We start from the raw sequence: 12,256 nt of genomic DNA on the forward strand, positions 1-12,256 counted from the left end.
ACGTATTCTTAAGGCTGAGCTAGCATGTAGGAAATATCATCACACCTCTCACACGAATAAACAAATAAATAGATAAGTAAATTAATGCGTGTGTGGTTCACGCGAGCATGCACATCCCCTCCCCACCCGCCCCCCTTCCGACCCCCAAACACACAGAGAGAAAACACTCATAAACACAACACACACACGGAACTGACCCATGATGTAGATGTTTTCAGCATGTACCACACAGGTCATTGACCTCACGGGGACAACCAGGGCCCCTGTCGTTACCAAGCGCCAGCCTTGACCTTTGTCCTTCACGTGTAGCATTTCCACGCTGTCCAAGGTGTCCCTGTGAAAATACAAAGATAAAAAAAAAAAAAAATGTATAGAACAGAACTGGAAGAATCGAATGAATTGGAACTCAAAAAAAGAGGAAAAAAAAGGTAGTCTGTGTGCCAGTTGAGTCATTCAGTAAGCGGTAAACCGAGGTCCCGTGTGCAGCATGTACCTCAGCATTGCATATAAAAGAACCCAGGGCAACGAAAGGGTTGTCCCTGGCGGAATTATGTAAAAAAAAAAATCAACGTTTGTGCAAACGCGGGAGCGTGTGTATACTAGTATACTACTTTGCGAAAGTTGCATGCTAGGAATGTACATTGAGTAAAATGTGCAATGAATGCAAGCCACTTAGATAAACAGGCACCACAACCACCATCACCTTTTCCTGAAGTAATCGCTTGTTTTTTTCGCGGACCACCACCGTCACCACCCATAACACTACCACGACTAATACCACCATCACCACCACCTCTGATTCCACCACCACCACTACCACCACCACGACTATTGTATTTGTATTTGTATTACTCTTTGTGTCACAAGAGATTTCTATGTGTGAAATTCAGGCTGCTCTCCCCAGGGACAGCGCGTCGCTACACTGACAGCGCCACCTTGTTTTTCTTTCTTCTTCTGCCTGCAATTTCAATTATTTTCCTATCGAAGTAGATTTTTCTACAGAATGTTGCCAGGGACAACCCTTTTGTCACCGTGGATTCTTTCACGTGAGCTAAATGCATGCTGCACACGGGACCTCAGTTTATCGTCTCATCCGAATGATTAGCGTTCAGGCCACCACTCAAGGTCTTGTAGAGGGGTAGAAAATACTGGCGACTGCCGACGTGATTCGAACCAGTGCGCTCAGATTCTCTCGCTTCCCAGGCGGACGCCTTACCTCTGGGCCATCACTCCACAGTGACAAGCACCACAGTCACCAGCACCGACACCACTACCACTAATACCACCATCGTGACCACCACCAACACCACTACCACCACTATTACCACCACCACCAACAACAACACCATGACTACCACCACCACCACAACCAACCGATGATAACATAACGGCTCGCAGCCGTGTGTGTGTGTGTGTGTGTGTGTGTGTGTGTGTGTGTGTGTGCAGGCATGCGCGCGCGCGCGCGCGTGTGTGTGTGTGTGTGTGACCTACTTCTTGAAGGACTGCCTGTCATCCTTGCGCGCGTATGTGTATATGTGTGTGTGTGTGTGTGTGTGTGAGTGTGTGTGTGTGTGTGTGCGTGCATGCGCGCGCGCGTGTGTGTGTGTGTGTGCGTGAATGCGTGTGTGCGTGCATGCGCGCGCGTGTTTGTGTGTGTGTGTGTGTGTGTGTGTGTGTGCGTGCATGCGCGCGCGCGTGTGTGTGTGTGTGTGTGTGACCGACTTCTTGAAGGACTGCCTGTCATCCTTGCCGCCCAGCACGTACAACCAGTCTCCCACCGCCACACAGCCATGACTGCGACGTCCCTGCTTCAGGTCTCCCAACTGTGTCCACGTGTTCCCCACGGCCCGGAACCTGCCCCGCGGACCATGACGTGGATATCACAATAATAACAACAACGTCAACGATAACAATAACCACAACAATAATGATAGTGATAGTGACGAGGGGCTCTAAGGAGAGTGACGTGGACATAATAGTAACAACAACGTCAACGATAACAATAACAACAACAATAATAACAATAGTGATAAGAAACTCTAGGGAGAGTGACGCGGACATAGCAATAGTAATAACAACAAACACGATAACAATAACAACAACAATAATAATAATAGTGATAAGAAACTCTAGGGAGAGTGACGGGGACATAACAATAGTAATAACAACAACAACGATAACAATAACAACAACAATAATAATAATAGTGATAAGAAACTCTAGGGAGAGTGACGGGGACATAACAATAGTAATAACAACAACAACGATAACAATAACAATAATAATAGTGATAGTGATAAGAAACTCTAGGGAGAGTGACGGGGACATAACAATAGTAATAACAACAACAACGATAACAATAACAATAATAATAGTGATAGTGATAAGAAACTCTAGGGAGAGTGATGTGGACATAATAATAGTAACAACAACAACAATAAGCATAATAATAATAATAGTGATAGGAAACTCCAGGGAGAGTGATGTGGACATAATAATAGAACAACAACAACAACAACAATAATAATAATAATACTAGTGATAAGAAACTTTAGGGAAAGCTGGTCAGGTCAGGGGCATAGCCCAGTAACCCAGTACTACCTGCCGCATGTGAAGTCTCCCAACGACAGACCAGGCGGAGGAGGAAACCTTTCCCAACGGCTGTGAAGGCGGAAGAGGATGACCAAAGGGCAGGGGGAGCTCTTATCCTTGGCTGGAAGTCCCCCTAGGAGAAGGAGCTCCGAAGAAAAAACCTGCACCTGCCGAGGCCGTCCTACACGTGGCAGTATCTGCACCTGTGGGACTGTGAGCGTCGGTAGGCGAGAGAGTGGGAAAGGGACTGCACAACTCCTCCTCACTAAAAAAAAGTCACCTGTGCTGGTCAGGCAACCAGGCTAATGTCGGAACGACGAGCTAGCCCTTCAACACCCAGCTTTTCCAAGCCCTGCGGCGATGGAGAAGTGGTAACGGGGACAGGCAGAGGATGCTGCTGGCAGTTCCTAGTCACGACTCTGCACGCAGGTGGTTGTGGGGTGATGGTCGTCCGCCGTAGACTGGGGCAGATGCGGTGCCCGTATCCTCCCACAGTGTCAGAGCAGCCCTTTTTAGGGACAGCATAAAAGGATCCCCATACAAAGCCTGCCTCACCTAGTACCTAGTAGGAAACCGCACCTACTTGGACATCCAACAATAGCGGTCAAAAACAGAAGAAAAGAAGCAGGAGTCATGCCTTGACTCTGGGTGCCTGGAATGTTCGCACCAACTTAGACAGAGACGACAGACCAGAAAGACGTACAGTGCTCATTGCTAGAATGCTTGATCGCTACCAGGTGGATATAGCAGCCCTGAGCGAAACCAGGTTTGCGGGTGAAACCCAGCTGGAGGAAGTTGGAGGGGGCTACACTTTCTACTGCCCTGGGAAGCCAGATGGCACCCCAAGAACCTCAGGCGTGGGCTTTGCCATACGAGCCAAACTTGCACGACAGCTTGATAGCCTTCCACGTAGGATAAACGACAGGCTGATGACCCTGCGTCTGAAGCTGTCCAAGGATCGCTTCGCCACAGTCATCAGCTGCTATGCCCCGACGATGACCAACCATGATGACATCAAAGAAGCTTTCTACGAGGAGGTCAGCCGCACCATTTCAGCGGTAGACGGAAAGGACAGACTGATCATCCTTGGGGATTTCAATGCCCGCGTCAGCGTGGACTTCTCCTCGTGGCCAAAAGTCCTAGGACAGCACGGCACTGGCAAGTGCAACTCCAACGGACTGCTTTTGCTCTCGCTCTGCGCGCAGCATGGACTGACCATTACCAACACCCTCTTCCAACAAGCGGACAAGTACAAGAACACATGGATGCACCCTTGCTCCAAGCAATGGCATATGCTGGACTATGTGATTGTCCGGCAGAGGGACAGAGGTGATGTTTCCATTACACGCTGCATGAGAGGAGCAGTCTGTTGGTCGGACCATTGCCTGGTACGCAGCAAGATGAACATCAGACTTGCATGCAAGCTCCAACCAGCCAGGCAGAAACCCCCTAGGAAGCTGAACATCTACCGCCTCCCTATCACCAAGGATGTGCTGCAGCAGCAAATCCAAGTAGCTCTCCAAGAAATTCCTGCATCGACTGATGTAGAAGAGGTATGGAGCACCTTTAGAGATGCTGTGTACACAGCAGCAGCTGACACACTCAGCTTTGTACAGAGGAGCCACAAAGACTGGTTTGACGAGAACGACTCTGGAATCTCCAAGCTCCTGAACACACTGCATATACGGCATCAGGATCACATTTCCGATAAAGACTGCCAGAGGAAGGAGAACCAGTTCTTGCAAACCAAGCATCTCGTACAGAAGAGGCTGCGTGAGATGAAGAACACCTGATGGGAGAGAAAGTCCGAAGAGCTTCAGTCCGTTGCTGATGCTCATGACATGAACACTTTCCATGATGGTCTCCGAGCTGTGTTTGGGCCAAGAGTCACAGGATCAACCCCTGTCCGAGCCTTGGACCAGACCACCCTCCTGACAAAGACATCCTTGCCCGCTGGGCAGAGCACTTCAACACCCTCCTCAACAGGGACTCGTCTGTATCAGACGAGGCAATTGGAGCCCTCCCACAGCTACCAGTCAGTGACTCGCTAGCTGCCCCTCCCACCAAGGTCGAGACCCAGAAGGCCCTGAAGCTGACAACGTCAGGAAAAGCACCAGGAGTGGATGGAATCCAGGCTGACATCTACAAGTATGGAGGCAAGGTGCTGACAGACAAGCTGACCACCCCTGTTCTAGTCTATCTGGGAGAGAGGGGAGGTCCCCCAGGATTTCAAGGATGCTTCTTTTGTTCACATTTACAAACGGAAGGGAGACAAAACATCCTGCGATAACCACCGTGGAATCTCTCTCCTCTGCATCGCTGGCAAGATCTTCGCCCGCATCATACTGAACAGACTGGTTGACCATGTCTTCAACACAGTCATCCCTGAAGCACAGTGTGGCTTCCGCTCAGGAAGGGGAACATGTGACATGGTGTTTGCCGTACGCCAGATGCACGAGAAGAGCCGTGAGCAGAACAAGTAACTCCACATGGTCTTTGTAGACCTGACTAAGGCCTTCGACACGGTGAACCGCTGTGGTCTGTGGAAGATCCTCCTAAAGTTCGGCTGCCCGGAAAGCCTAATCCATCTGATTGCGTCTTTCCATGATGGCATGCAGGCGAGAGTACAGGAAAATACTGACATGTCGGATCCGTTCCCTGTGGTAAATGGAGTGAAGCAGGGCTGCGTCCTGGCACCCACACTGTTCTCCATTCTCTTCTCTGCCATGCTGATTGACGCCTTCCAAGACTGTGACCAGGGCATCTACATTCAGTTTCGCACAGATGGCAAACTTTTCAACTTGCGGCGACTCCATGCCAGGTCCAGGGTGTTTGAGGCACTGTTGAGAGAATTCCTCTTCGCTGATGACTGTGCGCTTGCTGCACACACCCATGAGGACATGCAGTTCATTATGGACAGGTTCTCAACCTCCTGCAGACGCTTTGGACTCACCATCAGCCTCAGCAAGGCCAAGTCTATGTACCAACCAGCTAGCTCACAGAACGCCAGTGCCTCCCCCCCACCCCCCCACCTGCAATCAAGATCAATGACACAGAGATCAAGTTTTGCTACCTGGGCAGCACCCTATGCAGCAACGGAGCCCTTGATGCAGAAGTGACGCTGCGCATTGCCAAAGCCAGCTCCGCCTTTGGCAGACTCAACAACAGGCTGTGGAACAACAAAGACATCAGGCTCAGCACCAAGATGAAAACCTACAGAACTGTTGTGCTGACCACCTTGTTGTACTGCTGTGAAACATAGACGAAGTATCGCCGTCACATTCAACGACTTGAGCAGTTTCACCAGAGATGCCTACGAAAGATCCTCGTTATAAAGTGGCAAGACAGGGTCTCCAAACTCCAGGTCCTAGAGAGGAGCGGCCTGCCCAGCATTGAATGCCTGCTGATCCAGTGCCAGCTACACTGGACAGGACATGTTGTCCGCATGACAGACAGCAGGATCCCGAAGATGCTTTTGTATGGCCAGCTGAAGGAAGGCGACCGTGAACGTGGAAGACCCTGCAAGCACTTCAAGGACACCTTGAAGACAAACCTCAAAGCCTGTGACATAGACATCGCTTCCTGGGAAACTGATGCCCTTGACCGCTCTCGCTGGAGGATGCTGTGCTCTGGTGGCATAAAGACGTTTGAAAACAAGAGAACGCTGGCCATTAAGGAGAAGCGTGAGCGAAGAAAGCAGGGCTCAACTTCTGGAGACGTTTTCCCTTGCAACACCTGTGGGAGATGCTGTGCATCCAGAATCGGCCTCTTCTCCCATACGAGGACACACACTGACAGATAAGCCTGCCTGCCTACTCATCCGTCGGACCGACGGGAGACTCCATCATCATCAGTGATAAGAAACTTTAGGGAGAGCTGGCCAGTACAAGGTCTTCAGAGAAGAAGCCCCCCTCAGTCAGGTGTTCCGGCCCTTAACTCCTTACACTCCAAGGGGGCCAGGCTGCACCCAGGTCATGACTCCTGGATGCCCTTGTATTGCCGCCTTTTTTTCCAACCTGGTCTTCAGCAAGTTCGAACCCGCGCCTTCAGGGTGGTCGCCACTCCAGGACTGAGTCACATTTTCTGGCAGACGTTTTAACCACTGAGCCATCACTTGAGTAGGGAATTTTTTTCATTCCTTCTCGACTAGATCCAGCTGGAACTCTTTTCTGCTGCTTCTGCCATTGCCTTGACAGCCTTTGTCCTCTCTCTGCCAGAAATCGACAGCTGTTTCATGAGGCTGTAGGCAGATGCACTTACAAACCTTGCGCCAATCTCTATGGTGAGGTCTTTGGCTTGGAAGCCAGATTCTTCCAGGCTGCTGGCTAGACTAACATACTTCTCTGTTTTGTATCTGCTTTCGTACAGCACAGTGAGTTCAATAAAAATCGCTTGTTTCGTTGCCTTGGAGTGGAGTCCACTCTATGTCAGGTTTCATGCCGCTCTTGCGGATATATACACCGGTGTGTCTTCCCCTCTAGTTGGTCAGCTGTGCATACCAAATCTTCCACACATTCCAAATCTTCCACACATTCCAGCAGCCCACGTTTCCATGCTTTGGGTGTTACAGCTTTTCCTGGCTAGATGTTTTTGCCTTCTGCAGAGAGGAACTTTTTTTGAACATCTGATGGTGTGGGTTCTCCTTGGGCAGTGTTCACCATGTGTGCAATTTCTTTTCGTCTTCTTCTTCTTCTTCTTCTTCTTCTTCACCACCACCACTACTAGCATTACCATCACCATCATCATCGTCATCGTCGTCGTCATCTTCTTCATTTTTTGTCAACAGCAGATGTAGAGTAGCGTATATGGATGATCAGTCCCAACTCTTTGACACTTCCTTGAAACTGGAACTGAAACTGAAACTGCCATCCAACGTCAATCACCTGTAGCAGCCTCGCATGGCCTTGTCTCCTCCGCTGACGTACAGGTCATCCCCGTGGGTGCAGGCAGCCACGCCCAGTCCCAGGGCCTTGGGGGGCGGGGCCAGCCGAAACCACGCCCTCCGTGCAAAGCTGAAGGCATACAGCTGATCTGATTGGTCGCCCAGCACTAGCAACACCCTCTCCCAGTCCTGCACGCACCATCATGAATGTTTGGATTTGGGTTTGTTGGTGTGTTTGGATGGGTGTTTGTATGTTGGTATGAATGGATGGATGGATGGGTGTTTGTATGTTGGTGTGGATGGATGGATGTTGGCATAACTTGTCTGTGTGTTTCCTTATAATTTGCTTTCTTTGTAGATTGATGTAGATGAGATGGCATTTGCGCCCCACCCCCTCTCTCTGTGCCTAGATCTGTGTGTGTGTGTGTGTGTGCGCGCGCGCGCGTGCGTGTGTGAATGCGTGTATGAAAAAAACAGGCATGTTCTTTAAGATTTTGCGAGCCATTTGAACGAAAGAGATAGAAATAATCAAGCATAGTGGTTTCTATGCGCGAGTGTGTCTGTGTGTAAAGATTACTGTTCAATGTCTGTTCATATCAAGAATTGTACACGTGTGTGTATGCATGTATGATATATGATATGATATGATGTGATATGATATGGATACTTATATAGCGCCTATCCTCAGTTGCAGACCTAGCCCAAAGCGCTTTTAAAACATGGGGTCATTTGCACAACAGGCTGTTTACCTGTCCGTATTGAAGACACAAACCATTTTACCTGAAGGCAAGTTACCCTTGACATGGCTGGGACCAGCGGGTACAGTTTACCTTGAAGGCTCAGGTATCTCTGTATTCAAGACACACCAAGTGCACACTGGCAGCTAACCAATCGTCAATAAATTAAAAAAAATCCTGGGGATTCCCTTCTGCGCATGCTCTTTTACTTCGCACCACGTTACAGTTTGATGATATAAAAAAACAAATTAAAAAAAAAACACCTTCAGTGGCAAAGCATTGATGAGAGTCATCAACGCTTCGAATCTGGGGGCCACTTTTGCATTCTGACATGTTGTCCTCCCTGCAAAAATAAGATAAAAGTAAAAGAGTTAGGATTCAAACATTTCTCTAGAATGAACGAAATTCGACGATCTGCTAATTTCGGGCATTCCATAATTCATCGTCTGCAAGTGCACCACGTCACAGCTACATACGTAATTCATATGGACTGACGTCTGCCAGTTTCAATACGTCAATTTTGACTGCCAAGCGAACAAAGGATAAGCTCAGACTATCAGGTGCCGTATTCAAGACATGGTCTCTCCGCAAAAGGCCTGTTTTCCCCTAACAAAGCCAGCGCATCAAAAGGATTCGCTATATATATACCTCTGCTTCGTGGGCAGTCACCCTTGGCAGATAATAAGGGTTTGCCTTTGGGTTTGTAGACCTGCGGGTAGACTCTTGTGTTCCTGAATACTGGATATTGCTTACCCTCAGGCAGTTTGCCTTGCCTCAGGCAGATTACCCGCAGGTACACCTTTACCCGCAGGCACAATGGTGTCTTGAATACGGACCCATGGGTGGAGCTGACTGATAGCTGCCACTGGGCGCTCATCATTCGTTTCCTGTGTCAATCAGTTAGATTTCAGGCACGCACACATACATACTCAGACGGACATGTCACATTTTACGTGTATGACGGGTTTTTTTTTTTTTTTTTTTTTTTTTTTTAACTTACCCAGCAGTGTAGGTAGCCATACTCCATTTCTCGGGTGTGAATACTGGTTATGTTCTTCTTCCCACAACCCGCCAAACGCTGACATGGATTACTGGATTTTCAACATGCGTATTTGATCTTCTACGTGTGTATACACACAAAGGGGGTTCAGGCACAAACAGGTCTGCACATATGTTGACCTTGGAGATGGAAAAATCTCCACCCTTTACCCACCAGGCGCCGTTACCGTGATTCGAACCCAGGACCCTCAGATTGAAAGTCCAACGCTTTAACCACTGGGCTATTGCGCGGAGAATGTGTGTGTGTGTGTGTGTGTGAGTGCGCACGCGTGAGTGTATGCATGTCTGTGTATGTGTATGTGAGTGTGTGGCCTGAAGCTCATCACCAATCTTACAATGAAGAGATAGATAGATAGATAGAGGGGGAGAGAGAGAGAGATGGTGAGAGAATGAGAGAGAGTGAGAGAAAGATATTGAGAGTGAGAGAGAATGTGTGTGAGAGAGAGACAGACAGACAGACAGACAGAGACAGATAGACAGAGTGACAGACAAAAACAGAGATAGAGAGCGACATGGAGACAGCGAGAGAGATCCAGACAGAGCGAGCGAGAGAGAGAGAGAGAAAGAGAGAGACAGAAACAGACACAGAGAGAGAGAGAAGCGATAAGATGAGAGGGTGGGGAGCTTTTATCTCTGTGAGATGTATCAGTGGTTGACACAAGGTTTCGGTCATAGTTTACTGCACACAATCTGCGGTGTCAAGTAGACTGGTGTAGCGTCAGTGTATTCATGCTTTTCTGGTAATAGTAACGTATGTGACGTGACAGATGTGAAATTACTTAAATAACTGTGTGGTCTTTATTCCCGTCTATTCTAATTAAGAATTGTACACGTGTGAGTGAGTGAGTGAGTGAGTGAGCGCGCGCGTGTGTGTGTGTGTATGAGTGTGTGTGAAAGAGAGAAAGGGCGCGCGCACGTGTGTGTCAGTACACACACACACACACACACACACACACACACACACACACACACATATATATATATATGTACGTACGTACATATATATATATATATATATATATATATATATATGTGTGTGTGTGTGTGTGTGTGTGTGTGTGTGTGTGTGTATGTGCGTGTTTGTGGGCATGCGCATGTGAGTGCGTATATATATATATATATATATATATATATATATATTATGTGTGTGTGGTGAGTCTGTGCACGTTTGTGTGTGTGTGAACGTATTGATGATACGTGAGACAGGTCCACAGCTCACCTGACTGGGGCGGAAGTCGGCCACGGCCAGCAGCTCATCATGGCGGCGGTCAGGCAGCAGGTGATAGGCCAGTGCCTGCCCCACCAGCCTGGCCAGGCTGACGTCATCGGTCCCCTCCCCGCTCCCCCTCCCCCTCCCCCCTTCCTCTGACACGGGATGCCGACCAGCGCACAGAGCGGGATGGGGGAGGATCTCTTCCACCAGAATCCGCTTGTTCACGTTTGCCAGGCGGACCAAGGTCAAGGCCGTGGCCATGTAGCGCTCCCGCGAGCAGGGGTCGTGTCGGTACCAGTCCGTCAGCGCTCGGTAAACCTCGTCCTCGTGACGCACGTTCAGCCTGGGGTCGGTGAGAACGGTGAACAGCTGTTCCGCCGGCAGTTTCAGGAACCAGTCCGCTCTGGAAGTGTCGGGCCCGAAGTCTGTGAGCAGCACCTCCAGAGCGCCTTGCAGGATGGCAGGGCTCTGCGCCATGGGGGCGCTGTACAGAATCCACGAAGCGTCGATACTGCCGTGGCGGATGAGCTGGACGATGAGCTGCTCGCTGTGGCGGACAAGACTGGTGATCTCCAGGCGGGTCGCGGCCTTGAAGACGTCCACGGCGTTGGCGGCAGTGACGGTGTCCTGCCCGCAGTAGATGGCTCCCAGGATGGCGCTGAACGTTTCCGGGGACAGGAAGTTCAGCTTCAGTACAGGTCGTTCTTGTGACTGTTCTCCTCCTCCGGTCTTTTGCGAGAGAACTGACTGATCCTGTCGCTGTTGTGGCGGTGGAGACGTGAACAAATCTGGTTTGATCTTCGGGGATGTATCGCTGTACAAAGCATGCAGGCCCTCTCTGAAGTTCGTAGAAGTTTGGACGACACAGTCTTCAGCCGGAGCCGTGTCTGTATTTCCGAAACTCTTTTGACTGGCTTGGTCAGACTGTGCCTTCAGCAGGGGTAGTCCCGCAGTCTGTGCAGGCTTGCCCAGTGACTCCAGCAGCTTTTCCTGCTGCAGTCTGACGGAATCAACGTCGCCACGTGGTGGGTACGTCCCGTCCGCTCCGCTCACGGACAGACCGTCATCAGAGTCCGCCTTGGGTCTCAGGGCGGTGTGGGATGTGGTGGGACGGGATGCGGCGCTTTGCTGGAACGCCGGGGTCCGGGGCTCGGTCAGCTGAGAGAAGAAGAGGTGGGAGCTTTGGGCCAGCACGTAGCGGTGACAGGGGAAGGCCGTGCCCTGCACTGTCACGTCAACGTCGGAGAAGTAGCCTCGGTCCAGGAGGGTGCGAGCTCGACTGGCGATATGTTCCTGATGGGCCGACTGCCACTTGTTGTTCATCCTACACACACAGACACACACACCCACACACGCACACACACACACACACACACACACACACACCCCACTTATAATTATGCAGAGCTGGTTTGAATATGCACCTCCACGATCCGGACCGAAAAGGATAATGTTCCTTCGTGCGTACAATCCACCGCACCTTACACACACTCTTCTCCCAGTGTCTCTCTGTGTCTCTGTCCTTTCCAGCCAAATATTGCAGCACACTGTCGGATTTCGTTTCAGTTTACCTACCTACTATGCAAATCTTAACCCACATCTTATAGATGCACTGTTCTTTGCCTGGTACCACTGAATGTTTTTAGCAACAGGTACATGAACTAAAGGTGATTGTTGGTGGGTTTTTGGGTTTTTTTTATTAATCAAAATTCAGCAAACTGATGGCAACAGAAGTTAATCCGTTGAAGAAAAAAAAAAGAAGAAAAAAAAGAC

At 49.7% G+C, this 12,256-nt stretch overlaps 1 protein-coding gene across 1 annotated transcript in view; it reads right to left on the bottom strand.

Moving 5' to 3' along the window:
• The window catches only part of LOC143301293 (ectoderm-neural cortex protein 1-like), a 13,221-nt gene extending 1,201 nt beyond the window's left edge, over nt 1-12,020 (bottom strand). Inside the window, exons 1-5 of the mRNA XM_076615492.1 lie at nt 11,964-12,020; nt 10,490-11,807; nt 7,476-7,663; nt 1,723-1,854; nt 198-334 (exon numbers count right to left, since the gene is read on the bottom strand). Coding sequence (XP_076471607.1) covers nt 198-334; nt 1,723-1,854; nt 7,476-7,663; nt 10,490-11,806 — 1,774 coding nt within the window. The 5' untranslated portion in view covers nt 11,807; nt 11,964-12,020. The remainder of the gene's footprint in view (nt 1-197; nt 335-1,722; nt 1,855-7,475; nt 7,664-10,489; nt 11,808-11,963) is intronic.
• Between the last annotated feature and the right edge of the window lie 236 nt (nt 12,021-12,256).

Source organism: Babylonia areolata, chromosome 27, assembly GCF_041734735.1.
Source record: "Babylonia areolata isolate BAREFJ2019XMU chromosome 27, ASM4173473v1, whole genome shotgun sequence".
Taxonomy (NCBI): domain Eukaryota; kingdom Metazoa; phylum Mollusca; class Gastropoda; order Neogastropoda; family Buccinidae; genus Babylonia; species Babylonia areolata.